General features: G+C 22.6%; 5 protein-coding genes across 5 annotated transcripts; 3 read left to right on the forward strand and 2 right to left on the reverse strand.

Annotated features, from left to right (window-relative positions):
• Window positions 1-867: 867 nt before the first annotated feature.
• PBANKA_1428100 (asparagine-rich antigen, putative) lies at window positions 868-3,849 on the forward strand (the record flags this gene model as incomplete). Its single annotated transcript, XM_034567627.1, has 1 exon — window positions 868-3,849. One exon carries the CDS (start codon window positions 868-870, stop codon window positions 3,847-3,849), a length of 2,982 nt encoding a protein of 993 aa, XP_034424105.1.
• Window positions 3,850-4,421: 572 nt separating this feature from the next.
• PBANKA_1428200 (conserved protein, unknown function) lies at window positions 4,422-6,743 on the reverse strand (the record flags this gene model as incomplete). The annotated part of the gene is made up of 1 exon (XM_034567628.1): window positions 4,422-6,743. One exon carries the CDS (start codon window positions 6,741-6,743, stop codon window positions 4,422-4,424), a length of 2,322 nt encoding a protein of 773 aa, XP_034424106.1.
• Window positions 6,744-7,342: 599 nt separating this feature from the next.
• PBANKA_1428300 (WD repeat-containing protein, putative) lies at window positions 7,343-12,327 on the forward strand (the record flags this gene model as incomplete). Its single annotated transcript, XM_034567629.1, has 9 exons — window positions 7,343-7,436; window positions 7,581-7,682; window positions 7,896-8,099; window positions 8,197-8,476; window positions 8,720-9,045; window positions 9,307-11,439; window positions 11,552-11,786; window positions 11,881-12,021; window positions 12,168-12,327. 9 exons carry the CDS (start codon window positions 7,343-7,345, stop codon window positions 12,325-12,327), a joined length of 3,675 nt encoding a protein of 1,224 aa, XP_034424107.1.
• Window positions 12,328-13,587: 1,260 nt separating this feature from the next.
• On the forward strand, window positions 13,588-14,463 carry PBANKA_1428400 (tetratricopeptide repeat protein, putative; the record flags this gene model as incomplete). Its single annotated transcript, XM_034567631.1, has 1 exon — window positions 13,588-14,463. One exon carries the CDS (start codon window positions 13,588-13,590, stop codon window positions 14,461-14,463), a length of 876 nt encoding a protein of 291 aa, XP_034424108.1.
• A 994-nt stretch (window positions 14,464-15,457) lies between these two features.
• On the reverse strand, window positions 15,458-17,209 carry PBANKA_1428500 (glycerol-3-phosphate 1-O-acyltransferase, putative; the record flags this gene model as incomplete). Its single annotated transcript, XM_034567632.1, has 1 exon — window positions 15,458-17,209. The coding sequence occupies one exon, from the start codon at window positions 17,207-17,209 to the stop codon at window positions 15,458-15,460; it is 1,752 nt and encodes a 583-aa protein (XP_034424109.1).
• Window positions 17,210-17,733: the final 524 nt, after the last annotated feature.

Here is a 17,733-nt window from a genome sequence, read left to right on the forward strand (position 1 = left end):
CACAGTGGCTATTGTTTTTATTTTTTCAGTTACTCCTCTTTTTTATTTTATTATATTTTATTATCATTTTGTTGTATATATATATATATATATATATATATATATATATATTATCATTAATATACTTTTATAATATTTATTTTAGTGGCGCGACTATTTTAATTATAATTATTCTTTATTTTTAATCTTATTACATTGAAATATTTTCAAATATAGTTATACTATAACATTTTTTATGCATTTTCGATAAAAACAAAATATGTAACTGATTAATTGTAAATTTGCTTCATTTAATCCTTAATATTCATTGATGCAAAAATTTGTTATTACCGAGCAGTTTTTATTATAATATCTTTAATATGGCTGATTTTTTTTTATGACGAATTATTATAACAATATTAGCATACTATTTTTATTATTATAAAATCGTTGTTCTGATAAATTCGTTTTTATTTTTTATGATATACCATTTAATTCTTTACTTATAGTTTCCTTTTTTTTGCATGCTATATTTTAAGTAAAGTGTCTTTTATTTTTTAACTTAAAGTTTACACTCAAAATTATATTTGCAAAAAAAAATATTATTGTGATTTTCAATTTCATTGGCGAATATAAAGATGTATATACAATAATGTTAAAGGAAAATAATAGCAAAATATTAATTTCCATAAAAGACAGAATAAAGCATATAGACAAATTTTGTATTGCCCATCCTTCTTTTGTGAAGTATATATATTTTTCATTTATCTATTTATTTGCCAAGATGCTCGCATATTAATAAGCATCTCAAATATTAACCTATTTCAGTTATATATATAATAATTTTTTTTTAACTAAAAGCTTAGTAAAGCGAACAAAATTCGAGATATGGATAAAATTAAAGAAAATAATAATGATAACTCTAATGCTTCAAAAAATAAAGATTTTGACATAAAAAATGCTGAAAGCATGAATATTAAAAATAGTTTTATTGAATTTCAATATGATAAAGTTGTGAATAATATATTAGGGTTATTTAAGAAACTATCTAAGCAAAGGCTTGTGTCAACATCCTCTGCTTTGCGTGATGATATGGATAAACAGATTTTAAACTCACAATTATTCTTAGATTTATGTGAAGATAGAGAAATATTATTAAATAAAATATTAAAAAAAATAAATATCCTCAACTTGGTATATTTTCGTTTTTTAAAAGAAACCGATATCGATGATACTTTTAATTTGCATAAAGAATTATTTCCTGTAAAATATCATGCAGATTTTTATTTTAGTATATGTAACTTTGACGATAATAAAATAGTCGATGATGATGTGATCAAAATTACTGAAAAAATATCCAAGGAATTTGGAACCACCTTAGATAATAAAAAATATGCCAAATATTGTGATAATTATAAGAAAACAAAGGATTCTATATTAAAGAATAAAGTAAGTACATATGATAATACTCCAAAAAATACAAATGATGATGAACAAAGCCCAAAGAAACAATCAAAAGTGCCTAATGATGATGATAATAATAAAAGTGATAATGAAAAAGATGAAAAAGAATTGTGTGGAAAAAAATATAATCCCCAAAAAAATATAGGAATTATAAAAAATTATTCAAATATAAATTCTAATAAAAAAAAAATAATACATAAAAAATGGAGAGCAGATGAAATTTTTTCAATAGGAGCTTTCTTACCATATTCATTTATTGATTATATTAACAATGATTCTATAACAGATTTAATAAAAAATAAAACTATAGAAAAATTAACTGAAAAAGAAATTTTACTTGATTATATTCAATTTTTAGACAAGTGTGATGCATCTAATGAAAACGATGATATAAATATAAAGTCACCGAAAAAAAAAACAAATTCCTTTAGTGATAACAATTTGAGTGGAAGCAACAACAACAACAATGATATAAATTATGTAATCCCTAATTCTCAGGAAATCAATGATAATTGTAAAAAGGGAAATAATGATATTAAAAATAATCATACTTTTTTAAACTCACATAAAGAGCCAAGTAAGAAAGAAAATAATGCTAACTTTTCAACGTTAAGCGAAGAATATAGTAATATTAAGAAAGAGTCTAATAAATATTTGCAAAATGACCCCATAAAAATAACAAATAATAGCAATATTCAAGATATATATAACCATTTGGGAAAAAAAAATTTAAGGTATGAAGAAATAAATGGAATATCACATAATCGTAATGATGATGTAAAATTGACTAATGGAAAAAAATACTTTGACAAAGAAATGTTGAATTCTTTTAATTATAATATGAATAATATAAGTTATAAAAAAGAGAGAAAAAATTATTTAATTGGAAGCATATCCTGCTTAATAAATTATGGAGATTTTAACGATGATAAAGATTATATTAATATATATAATCATTTTATGAAAAATTATATTAATAATAAAAACGAGAAAAGCCATATAAAGAATATGTGTAAAACATCTATGAACTTTTTAGAAAATTGTATTTCCTTAGAAAAAAACAATGACAATGATATTGGAGATGAAATTAATGAAGAGCATATTGACGATGTTGTGACTTATAATAATATGATAAATGAGGATGATAATAATAGCGCCTTTTCTACTAATTTAAATGATCTAAAAAATCCTGACTATAATTTATTCACAATAGATGGAAAAAAAAAATCGAAAAAAAAAAAAAATAACAATAATAATGTATTAAAAGAATTAACAGTTTTGAAAATGAAAGGTGTACATACAAATCCTCAATTTGAAAAAAAATTATATGAAGAAATCTATATGAATAAAAATATTAATGAAATAACAAAAAAATATTTAACAGGAAATATTAATAATATATATATTTTAACAGTTGGAATAAGTGAATATTTTAGGGGATTAAATTTAGCTTCTTATCTTATTGAATATACCATCTATTATTTTTATTTCATCATATACAGAATATTTTTATACAATAACAAGCTATATTGTTATGTAGACAATGATGTTTTTTATAATTTATCAAATAATATTGTCAAAGACGAAAATTATAATGAGGGAATATTATACGACAATCCCACTGACAGTTTTCCATCGGTTATAAAAATTGAAGAGAAAAAAAAAAAAAAAAAACATGAAAATAATTATCATGACCAAGCATATAATAGCCAAATATGTGAAGAGTCATGCAAAAATTATATTCATACATCCTCAAAGAAAGAAAAATTAGAAAATAAAGAGCAAAAACACAGTGGAAAATTAATAAATGAAGAAAAAAGAGAAGATTCAAACATCAGAACAGAGGACTATATTCCATGCAATGGCAAAGACCCATTGTATGATGATAATAATTTGAGTAATATTTGCAATGGTACATATCCTAAAAATTATAGCCTATGTAATAGCATAATAATAAATCTTTATAAAAATGTTGTACTAAATGATTATTTACATGATCTTTATAGCATTATTCATGGTAAAAATTTTAAAAATATGAAATATAAAGAAAATGAAAATATGCCATTTACTACCAATTTTTGTAAACAATTCCCAAAAGAAAACAATATCGTAGCTTGCTCTAATATAACTGACGAAGTTTTCAACATATTTTTTAATGAATTATCTGCTTATAATTTAAAAAAAAATAAAAAAATTTTAATAAAACGTTATAATACTACAAACTTACATGATGGTGGCGAAAATAAAGCAATGCCTTTGTATATTTACTTGCATGTTATAGATTATAATAAAGCCGCTATTAATTTATATAACAAGCTCAAATTTGATTATATTGATAAATATGATAATTTTTATGTTATAAATAAAATTAATTTTTCCTCGTATTTGTATTCTTATTTTTTTTAAATACCAAAATATCGGAAAAGTTGTTCACATATATATATATATATATATTCTTATTTGTCTGTATATATATACATTGCGCATAATTATATTTTTTATTTTTTTATGTTTTTAATATTCAACATATTTGCAAATAAATAATACAAAATACACAAATTAAATATTTTTAATATTATTATAGCCCAGCTAAGTATTTTTTGTAAACCTTATTATTATAATCTATTCATAAGAAGTAATTTATTACATGGATATATATGTATGTAATAATATAAACTAACGATTTTATCGTATTATCTTTCACCATAATGCGCAATGCGCTTTATTCAACGTAAAAAAAAAACGAAACTAAAAGCAAAATTGAAAATAAATAAGATGTGTTCCACTATATGTTTACAAAAACAAAAGACATTAAAAAAAAGAAAAGGAATGAAAATACACAACCAGAAGGATATTTTGTGTATATCCATCCACTTAAAAAATCGTATTCTTGAGAACGAAGCATATACAAAGAAAAACAATATACATAAGGCATAGTGCATCGAAAATGATAAACAAACGCACATACGTGAGCACACTTATATATATATGTACTGTTCCTGCAACGGAATAGTCGAATCATTTTTGTTACTCATATTAGCTAAACATTTAGAAAATTCTGTATTTTCTAAGATAGAATTAATATATTGCAATTTTTCATTTTCATTTTTGCACTTTTTAAACATATCATGGCAAATTAATATTTCTTTATATCCTTCTTTTTTTAAATGATTCATTTTATCGTTTTCAAAATTTTTCTGAGAAGCTTGTTTATAAACTGGATATAATTTCCATGAGTCTTTCCAATCAATATATATTTTATAAAACGGATCGCATATATGTAAAATATATGGGCCATATACAAAAGTAATAAAATTATAATTTAACATTTTCATATATTTTTTTAATATAAATATTTCTTTTTCGCCTTGCATATTTTTATTAATATTACATGAAATATTCCTCACTTTTTGAAGAAAATTTTTATATTCAATAGGAAAAAGACAATATATATTTTTAAAATCATGCCTTAGGTGCATATCTATTATCTTCAAATGAAAATATAAATTATCCTTATTATAATTGTTTTCTCCCTTATCCTCATTTAGGTTTTTATTATATCTAATCAGGTGTGTGTCGGTACAAATGCTATATTCGATTTCTTCTAGTTTCTCCTCTTTTGAAGTTATGAGTGAATTTTCATTTTTCAAAATATTATTTTTCTTATATATATCATTAGCATTACTACTATGAGTACTTAAAAAGGAATCATCTTTATTCTCTAGGTTTATAGTATCATCAAAATTAAATATTTCGTGTTTATTTTCTTTATTTGAATAATTATAGGCACTAAAATTATTTACTACATTATTTATTAGTTCATCACCATCTGCAGAACAAGTATCTTCACTCAAATTTTTACCTTGTGGATTTTTTTTCTTAAATGGAATATTGGTAGTTTTTTTTTTTTTTATTAACATAAATTTATTTAAATGTATAAATGTTTGAAATATATTTTTTTGGGAAATAAGCTTTTGCTGTAACATTTTTTTAAATAAAGTAACTAAATGAATAAGTTGATTAAAGGTTGCAATTTTTTTTGAATATATAACATTAATTTTAAATAATAATTTTTCTGATTTAATAAATAACGGGACAATATGTAAAATGTGGCATATTGCTTCACATGGTAATTGCGATAAATTATTTATTGTATTAATTAAAATTATTTTAACAAATATGCTGTCTATATAATTTAAATAATATGAATTAACTAATATTAAATATAAATGATATGTTCGAATTTTTTTTATTCTTTTAATTATTTCAAAACATAAATTATTTAAATATCTTTCATTGTAAAATTTACTTTTATTATATCCATAAAATAAGCGGCATAAATAATGATTATTTATAACATTTATATTTTGAAGAAAAAAAATAGACAGTAAATTAAACATATTTTTTACACCATTACTACAGTAAAACATATTTATTTCGTGTGTATTATTAGCATTATCCATATAAATAAATTTTTCCGATTCAAAAATTTTATTTTTATTATTGTTTGGAGAAAATTCATAATTTATTTTATTCACGTTATTTAAAGTCGTACTATTTTGATATGTATTATTTTCTTCAATCGTATTTTCTATATTTATTGTGTGTATTTGTTTTAATTTTTTATTTAATTCACAACTCTTTCCATCTTCTAAAAAAATATGATTTTCATCCAAATCGTTTTTCTTGCTTTGGAAAAACTTATTGGGCTTTCCTTTGTTAGCTGTATCTTCGTTTCCTTTCAAACTTTTTTCATGTTTTGTTTTTAAAAAAAAATAAGAATTAATATAACAAATATTTTGATAAATTTTCATCAAATCATGTATATCAAAAAAAGGATTTTTAAAATTTTCTTCTCTACCATAACATTTAGAATTTAAAATATTTTTTTTATTTTTATTAAAATCACTCGAAATTATATCTATACTATCTTTTACTTTTATATCTAATACACTCATTACAGTGTCCCACATTGATATATCCAATATTTTATTTTTACTACAATACCCAATATAATATAATAGTTCTCTATTATTTAAATTATTAATATTTACATTTTTAATGTCATTAAACTTTTCCTTTTTAAAAAAAAAAGTATTATCGCATTTCTTCCCCGTTTTATCAGCGACGCTATTTGCAAAATTTGATCCTTCATCACTATTTGTGAAATGAAAATCATCGTTAATATTCGAAAAATTTAAGGAATTATTATTTACAAAACTTGAATATTCCTTATTTATTGTGCTAAGAAGTCTATTATTTCTTATTCCTAATTTTCTCCATTTAATTAAGACAAGCATCTTTTTACTTATTGATTTTATGAGCTTCTACAATTTTTTTTCGAACTTTCATTTGCTTTCTACTAGTGTAAATATCCGGACGTATTATTTAACATATGCATTTATATACATAAATATATATATGCATATATATCCTATATTGTTTTATTTTTAGTGAATGACGTTTTTTCATTTAAATTGCTAATATTGTAGATTTTTTTTTCTCAAACTTGTATGAAATTAAATACATATACAAATATTATAGCTCGATGAAAATTTGCGCACACATTGGGGTAGTTTTATTTAAGATGCTATAAATTAAAAGTAATATAATTGATGATTATACATGCCTTTATAGCGAAATTTGAGAAAAATTCTTCAGTATATTAGTATACATATTTGCATGTATGTAGGCTTCCCCCCAAATTTTACATATTTATTTTTTAGCACAAAAAAAAGTAATAGAAAAAAAATTATTATAATAAAAAATATTATAAATTACATACAAACATATATAAGTATTCTTGCCTGCATTTAATGCAAAAATCACGTATAAAAGTGTAATTTTTTTTTATGGAAAAAATTAATGTTTGCAAAAACTGCCAGTAGTAGTAATAGAGATGGAAGAAGGCTTAGGCACTATTAAAAAAATAAAAAACAACATTAGTAAAATTTGTTTTAACAAATCAAATAAGAAAAATGGCGATTTTAAAGGTAAGTAAAAATTATATGAAAAATAATTTTTTATCAAATATTTGTGCATAATATTTATATACGCAAGAGAAAGGTCGACATTTTTTCTATATGCATATATATATGCAACTATCTATTTGTGCCCATTTTCTAACTTTTTTAAAGATGACCAAATTGAAATCATTTTGGATAATAAAAATATAACCCCAAAGCCAATATATTTTAACTTTCAAGAAATCGAGACAAAAAAATCTTTTGACCGAATCGGTAAATATAAAGACTTATATATGAAATCTATGCAACTTAAAATATGATTATATCAAAATTTTCTACAACATGTGATATATAATCAAAAGGCGAGAAAATATAGACTCATAAAACTATTAGGAATATATCTTCACCGTTTTGATTCTCTATCCCTTCATACATATACTTTCTAAAACACGCTATATCATTTTTGCGTTTTCTAAAATAAACTAGATCGACTACTTAAACAGTTCGATACCAAACCTGAGTACGACGATCAAAAAAAACCTTCGGAAATATCAAATGAAGATGAAACAAAAAATATTAAAGATACCAATTTGAATGTTCTTGAAAATATACATTTACATAAAGATACTAATCGAACTAATCGCTCAGGATATGAGCAATATGAAAAGAAAATTTTAGATTTTTACGATGGTAAATTTTACTAAACCGGTTTTGTGCAAAAAAATTCACCAATTTTATTTATTTTGATTTATTTGATATTTTCAATTTTATATTGCATATCTTTCAGAAATCCTTTTAACTGAAACGGAAACGATAAACTTATTGAACATACCAAACATATTAAATGATTCTGAAGAAGAGAAAATGAAAGTTCAGAAAGCAAATGAAAGATATAAAAAATTATTAAACAACGACGAAAGTAATTGCATAAATAAGTCCATGCAAACATTGAATGTCTTCAGAAAAAATAAAGATGTTTATGTCTCCATTGTTAACAAGCAAAACAATAGTTCCCAAACGAATTTATACGAATTACATAAATTGACTATGCGAAGCTCAACAAACATGTTAAAATAAAAAATAAAAAAAAATTATAATAAAATATATAACGAAAATGCATTAATGTAAAATCATTTAACTAGGCAAATGGCGAACGGGGTTTTGCCACACTCAACAATTAAATAGTTCTAAATGGGAATAATAATTATCGAAAAAACACATACTTTCGTCGTTATGGTTATCTAAATCCATATAATCATGATTTATATTAAATATGTTTCATAATTTTTTTTCATTTCTTCATTTTACAGACCAGAACTTCTCCACAAAAAATTTATAAAATACAGAAATAAAAAATTTAAAAAAATAATGGACGAATACGGAGATTCCTTAAACATTAACGAAAGAATAATTTTAAAAAAAAATATGTGGGTTCAAGTGGTTGACAAAAATACTGTTGATAATAAACAAACAACAATTATACCAAAGTCGTTTTATAAATCTAAAAAAAACAACACATCCCTTTTTAACACTTTGTTTTCAACAAAAAATATGTCTAGAAGCTTATCAAATAAAAGTAGAACATTTAGATCGAAGGGAAAATTTAAAAACATGAAAACAATGAAGTTTTTGACCAGTAAACATTTTTTTCCAATGTAAATTTGTGTGCTTTTGAAAAATATACAGAATGGTGTGCATCAAATATTGTTTCATTTTTCATTTTATATATTTTTGTAAATATGTTTATATGCCTAAAATACTCTTAATTTGCAAAGATTGTTGAAGAGGAAATAGAATATCGTTTTTACTCACATCATTTTATGACTATTCATAATATTTATCGATTTTCATTTTATGTGTATATTATTCAACTTTATCTTTGATCCTATTTTTAAAGGCAGTTTTAGTGAAGATGAATATTTAATAAAGTCTATAATTAAAAAGAAAAAAGAACAAGGTGATGATCAAGAGGGAAAAGAAAATAAAATTGAAGAAGATGATGATGATAATAATAATTTAGCATGGAAAATAAATAATAAAAAAAAAATGTTAAATAAAGAAAATTTTGTATTACTATTAAAAACACTAGAAAAATGTATAATACAAAATATTTATTATTATGAGCAAATGCTTTATAAAAATATTCACTTAAGTTATATTAAAGATTTCAGAAAAAATAACAATATAAAAATGTTTGATGGAGAAAATTACGATGTTCTTACTAATCCTAACATTAATTATAAAAAAAAAAAAACTATTATAAGAACAAAGATTAAAAAAAATATTAAAAAAATAATTAACTTTTATCAGATTAATAAATATATAGACACTGTAGACATTTTAAAAATGCCTACAAAATGTGATACAAGTAATGCAAATATAAATACTATTGTTAACCCAATAAAAAAAAAATTGCGTTCTTTACCAAAAGGAAAAAAGGAAATTATATCTAAGCGAATTATGGCTAGCAAACTAATACTTAAAATAAGAAACAAAGCTAGAAAAGGAATAGAAAAAATAAAAGAAAAGAATCAAATTATAGATGATAACAATATTAACGCTGATTATAAACTACAAAATAAAGACACAAATAATAAAAACCTAGATGAAGAAATCACTTATCCTCTCTTAAAAAAAAACATAAATGATGAAACAAATCAATGGGATCAAGATATATTAAGTATCATTATAAATCATGATAATAATGAGGATAAGCTAGAAAAAATAAACACGTTAATTGCAGACGATGTTTTTAAAGATAATAAGAATACTACAAGTATTAATATTATTTCCAATCATGAAACAAAAAATGATCAAAATTTAGAAAAACCTAAAAATTATGAGAAAAAAAAATTGTTACATATATTAAAAAAAAAAAAAAAATTCATGTCTATTAATGGGAATAGAATAAAACTAAAAAGAGAAGTTAAACAAAATGATTGTATTTACAATAATATGAGTGATAATGATTGTATGGAAGTTAATATAAGTTGTCTAGAAAATACATATAAAAAAGAAAATATAGAAACACAGTATAAAAATAATATACTATATAATTATAAAAGAAAAGAATATATAAAAAACATATCAATCGATAAATTATTTCAATTTCATTATAAAAATTTAGAAAAAAATGTAACTTCAATGGATACAAATACGTTTTATGAAGATTATATAACAGCTAGTTATTCAAATACATTAAATATTGGAAATTTTCAAAATAGTAAAGGAAATATTGCTATATTTAGTTTTATCAATCCAACATATCCTATAAAATTGTATAATTTAAATACAAGTGTTATGAAAATTAAATACTCTAATAATAACCCAAGTATTTTAGTAGCTGCTTTATGTAATGGTCACATATATATTTACGATATACGAAATAATGATAATAATCCTGTTTTAAAATCAACAATGATAAAAAATTATGATAATTGCTTTGAACCTATTTATGATATATCATTTAAAAATTCATATACTTCTAATTCTATTAATGAATGCGTTTTTTATTCTGCGCATGAAAATGGATCAGTATATCAATGGGATATACAAAAAGAATTAAATAATAAAGAAATATTATATTTAAAAAATAAAAAAAATCATTTATACACAGATTTATCTTCTATATTTCAAAATAAAAGTCTTGCAAACAAACCATTCAATTCATCATTGACATGTATAGACATCGATAATTATATGCAGCATGATGAAGATTTTATTATCAGTAATATTGAGAAAAAAAATTCAGCAAACAATTTTCATAAAAACGAAAAAAGCTATAATGAATACAGTCCAAATGATAGCAATATTAACGATAATAATGATGATAATATAAATAATGACGAAGTAGATTTGTTAAATAAAAATATTCATCACTCAAATGGTACAGAAAAACGTAAAGATGTAGATGATCTTGATTTTATTAAGTCTATTTCTAAGGAAGAGGAATTATCGAACCATTACAAAAACATAACAAAAAATATTATAGATAAAAAGATAAAACCAATTCATTCGTATTATTATGTTGGTTAGTTTATCATAAGTATATTCTTATATGTTTCATTTAGAATGGAATGTTATTTTATAAGGATACTTGCGCATTCTATATATATGATGCATTATTTCCTCTTCAAATATAGGAACAAAGAATGGAATAATATACCGATGCAACAGTTGTTATCATAAATCCTTCTTAAATTATTATTATGCACATTTGGGTGCTGTTAATAAAGTTAAGATAAATCAATTTGATCATGATATATTCCTAAGTGCAGGGGAAGATTCGACAGTTAAATTGTGGAATAAATTTTCGAATGAGCAAATCACAACTTTTAAATCTAAGAATTCATATTCATCAATTAATGATATACTATGGTTATATTAAAGGAAAAATATGCATAAACTATAAAATTTAATATATTTATTCCTACATCTATACATATAAAACCTATTTTTTATACCATTTCAGGTTACCCAATAATTCGACATCATTCTTCTGTTGCTCAGATGATGGGCGTGTTGAATTATGGGACTTTGACTTTTTATCAAAAGACCCATTAGTTATTTTTTACCCAAATGTTATGGAATCTTCCAAAATGATTTCATTAGAGTAAGCTATTTAAATAATATTTTAAAATGACATAAATAGCAAAGTATATAATGAATACATATATAGCATATCCAATATATGCGTATATAATAAAAAATATTGGCCTTTTTTAACTTTATGATTTCCCATTTTTTTTGTTTTCTAAGAATGTTCAATAAAAATGATATATTGTTGTGTGGAGATAATTTATCAAATGTGTTTATGATCAAAATAAAGAATTTGGTTAACCGAGAATATGATAATTATGAGCAAAAGGCCAAGTTGGCGAATTGTCTAAAACACTTGGATACCTACGACTACTTCTAAACAAATTAGAAAATAATGAGATAACCGAGCAAACAAATAAAGAGATTAATAAACAAATGAATATTTGTGTTTCTATAACAACCGTTTTTGTATACATCTAGTATTTTGCTCCTTTCATTTAATTTCTCATATGGTGCTATCTTTACCGAATTGTAAATATCCAATTTGAAAAGCCCTGTACATTTTACATTGATTATATAAAATAGCGTGGAAAATATTTGTCACTGTATCTTATTCCCAAATTTTGTATTAAATTCGATACATATTAAAAATTGATTTAAAAACATATTTCCACCATATTTTTATCGTTTCTCTTTGGAATATTACGAAATAAATAGGAAAAATATACATATATACTTTCATAATCGCAAATATTTTGATATAAGCATGTTTCTTTCTCTTCATATATATATATATGTATGTATTTACATCACCATTCCGTATAGTTATTCAGTTGGAGTTATAAACAACTGAGTGACAAAATTTTCTAATAATCGAAAACTAACAATTTTTTTTATTGCTGAAAGATGGATTATTTTCTAATTAAAAGTAGTTTAAATATACAAATAGAGTTTGTTATAAGTATATACTATTCCAAAAGAAAAAAATATAATATAATAATATATTTTTTTCAGTTTAGAACATAATTTATCATATATTAAAACCGAAATACCTATTAAATGCCCATAAAATTTACAGGCTAAAAAAAAACATACCAACGAAACAAATTATAAATTACGAATAAATAAAAATACGTAAACACATAATTATTATTTTTCGGATATCTTTATTAATCCCTTTTTTATAAGTGTATTGTTATATATTTTATTAGTATTTTTAATTATATATTTTTTAATTTATAATTTATTTGGCAATTTCTTTTGTTGAAAATCCAAATTTCATGGCAGTCAAAAAATTATACATGGGATGATTATTCGTTTTATAATTTGGGATTTTAACGATTATAGTATAAAAAAAAAGGGGAATTCACTGGAATATAATTTTATGTATAAAAAATATGGCATTCAGACGATGTAAATAATATTCATAATTAGCTAACGACTTTTTGTGTCTGTATTCAGCTTAGCCATGTTTTTTTAATAAAATAAATAAAAATGTGAGATGCCAAATGATTTATTATAATAATAAAATTATATTTTACAACTAAAATTACAATTCCTTTTAGCTTTTATTTTTTTATAATTTGTTCAACATATATTCTGCATAAACTTCAAATATACAAAAAGCAATAAAACAAGTATGGATGTTATTTCGAATCATACTAAATTAAAAAAAGTAGACAATGAACCAGAACAATATGCTAATAAAAATGAAAATTTAGGCACAAATGTTTCTGAAAAATATGTCCCAGAATTACCAAGCATATATTTAAAAGAGGACCCTCTTATGGTAGCTGAAAAGAAATCACAAAATGATGAGAGTGATAACAATGAGGAAAAGGGGGAGGAACAACTAAATAACTTAAAGAATGCAGATGCTTCTGATGATGAAAAACTAAACAAAGATGATGCAAATGAAAAATACAAAAACGGTGATTATGAAGAAGCTTTAAAAATATGGAAAAGAGGATTAAAATCAATAAATTATGTTTTATCAAAACACGAAGAATTAAATAGTGAAAAGTTAAATGAATTTAAAAAATTACACTCTACTTATTGTAGTAATATTGCTCAAGGACATTTAAAATTAAATCAATATTCTGAATGTGTTAAATATTCATTACTAGCACAAGATAATGATAAGCTAAATGCTAAAATATATTTTAGACTAGCTAAAGGATATTTTATGCTAGGAAAATATGATGAGGCATTACATATATTAAATGAGGGAATTAAAATAAATAATGATATAGCATTAATTAATTTATTACAAGTTGTAAAAAGAAAAAAACTCATATATTTACAAAAGGAAAAGAATACTATGAAATTTATTTTCCAAAAGCTCGAAGAAAAATCAATAATGGAAACTGATAAAAAATATGCAAAAACATTCTTTAATAATATTTTTTCATTCATTTGTCTTTTTCTTATGTGTGTTTACTCTTTATTTGTTAATTTATCAAAATACTTTTCCCAAATAATAAAAAAATCGAAAATGATAAAGAATGACGAATAGACCAATTATGGAATGACTTTAAACACATACACATAAAATATATATTAATTACACAAATGAAATGGTGCCCATGAACTGCATATATATATGCTTATTGCAAATTGTCTGCAAATTTTTTCATGTTTATTGTTAATTTTTTTTGTAAACATTTCTAGTTTGTATTATATGCATATCTCTCTATATACAAGATGCGTGTGTAACTTTTAAATTAAAATGCTCTTTACATAGAGTGAATTAAATAAAATTAATTTAAAATTTAATAAGACAATTATTGCTAGTCAATTCTTCATATAATTCAATATTACGAAATTATATATTATTATTTTTATAATTTTATATATGTATTTTAAAAAAATAAATAAATATATATATATATAAGTTCGTAATTTATAAAAAAAGTAAAATTAAAAATTTGGAAAAAAAAAATTACAAAAAACAAATTGATATTATTAAAATAATGTATATAAAATTGAAGATGAACAATGGGAAATAAATAAGATGAAATGCGATAGAATAAATAAAGGATGGGAAAGTTACCTTTTTTTCAGCATAAACAATTTTTCAAAGACATGAATAATTTAATCGTCATAATTGTATAAGTATATACCATATACTTATAGCAAGTATATAAAATTAACAAATGCAAAAAAGTAATATCTATATAATGAGAAATTAATAAAATTTATGTGAAATGCAAATACATTTCAAAATAATGGTGTGTGTATGCGTTAAAAAACTATGTTATAAAATATAATAAGCAAGTATGTGAGTAATGTGGGATATATTAATCACACCAAGGTTATAAATATATATACATATTTATATGCATTGCTTAATATAAAAAATAGTTTAATAAGCTATTTTGTCGGTATTTTATTGTATTATTTCATTATATACTATATTTGATATAGTTAATTATTTTTGGATAATCTCTTTTTTGTGTCATTAACATTTTATTTTCACTTATCCTAAATGGTTGCTCCATATAATCATACTATAAAATTTCTTCCCTATATTCCAATTGTGAACGTTTCAAAATAGGTACCCATTCATCTTTACCTCGTATTAATCTTTTAGTATCAGCGTTGATAACAAATTTTGGAATATTTCTATGCAACTGATCAAGAAAACTATCTGAAACTTTATGACCCAACTTTGATACAATATTCCGAACTTTTAATTGGAGTTCATGCCTCATACTAATAAGTTCCCTTTCATTATCTCTCCAAACATTAATTATTCCACAAATAACTTTCAAATGTATTTTCATTTGTCTTAAGAGTGTGGGTATTTGAACCGAATAATTTATATTAATATAATAACATATTGGCAAAATGCATATACTGCAAATTGTAAAAGCAATTCTTTTTAACCAAGATTGATAAAAATATAAACTAAATAATAAACCATAAATAATATTAAAAGTTGGCAGCAATACTAATAATACTAAAACTTTATAACTCGCTACTACATCTCCACCCTGAATTTTGACTAAACTATTTTTCAAAGATGTTTTTCTATGTTTTTCTGCTAAATATACAGATATAGCAACTAAAGGTAGCCACAAAAGAGAAAAAGTCATACCAAAAATTGTACAAAAAATTAAGCTACAAATTTGCTCAATAAATTTTAAAGTCGCAGCAGATGTAGATTGTTTAAGCATCCATACTTCATCATCTTTAATTTTATTCGCTTCTAATAATTTTTCATAGCATTGTAGCTCATAACATAAATTTTCTATTTCTTTTGAATTACCAAATTTCCAAAACATTTCAGAAAAAAGTTGTAAATTATTATAAATTTTATTTTTTGATATAGTCATTCTCTCTGGTGTATATAAGCTAACACATAATTCTATGCATCGACTTGTTTCATGATTTTTTGATGTTAACATGCAACTTCTCATACCTTCTTCGATTTTAGCAAGTAATTTACTTATAGTTTCTCTATTATTATTATTATAATCTTTACATAAATCTTGTGATGCTATTATAGCATTACCAAAGAAAATTGTTACGCAACCTTGTAATTGATATAATTTGGAATAAGATAGTCCAACAGGTATAATTGACACATCTTCTATTCCATCGGCTAACGCACAAAGCGTCATAATAGCAACCCCAGGTTTTAATGGAAGTAAATTAGTTCTATCATGAGATCCACCTTCTGGAAATATTCCAATGGTGTCTCCATTCTTCAAGCTATGAGTAACTAAATTATATACTTCACTTTGATTTATTTTGGGTACAATTTTAAAAGGAACACCATTTACTTTATCTTCACAATTTATATTTATAGGATCTTGAAGAATTAATTCTATTTCAGATTCAATTTTTGTAACACTGAATATTTTATTCTGAGTCATTAATTTATCTCCTATTTGTACATCTAATTTAAATCGGGTATTTATTCCTTTTATTTTTGTATCCCCTGTATTCCAGTATATACGCCCTATCCCTTTAAATTTTAAATCCTCAGGTCTTTTAACACTTATGCATCCAGCAACACGAGCCAATTCCCCAATTACTGCCCGTTTCATCGATTTTTCTGCCACTATAAACTTTACCTGACGAGGAATACTTGCTACTAGTACACATGCATCGATAAACTGATTATTATGATTACCAACAAATATCACAGATCCGTACAAGGGAACATTTTCAGGATTAATTATGTTCACATCCCCAAAAAGGGAACTTACAATTGCTTTACATAACCATCTTATTAAAATGTATAAATCTGGCATTATTAAACTTTTCCAAATTTGAAAAAAGAAAAAAAATGAAAAAGAAATAAGAAAAAGGAATGATAATATATAAACGTATATACCCCTTTTTTCAGCGAAATTAAAAAAAATAGGAGATGAAATTCTAAAAGCTCATTTGCATTTCTAGAATAAAAATAAAATGTTATATCGTAAATTTTAAATGGAAAACCGGGGTAATCTATTTAAGATAAAAAATTTTAAAATATAAACTTCGAAGCATTATTAAATAGTATAATCAAATATGAGTTAATAATAATAGCTTAAAACAAAATTCGAAAAAAAATAGTAAGAAAAAAAATATAGGGAAAAATAGAAGCTCATAAATACATATTATATAATATATGCAACATATGTATAAATGTAGTAAATGGTAGCGTAAAAATAATAATACATATTATTCTCCATAGTAATACTAATAATATGACAAGAATGTCATTAATGATAAAATAATGTTAATAACAATGGTAATTGTTGCATTAATTATCGTTATAATAAAATTAAGA

This window comes from Plasmodium berghei (genome assembly GCF_900002375.2).
Source record: "Plasmodium berghei ANKA genome assembly, chromosome: 14".
In the NCBI taxonomy this organism is placed as follows: domain Eukaryota; phylum Apicomplexa; class Aconoidasida; order Haemosporida; family Plasmodiidae; genus Plasmodium; species Plasmodium berghei.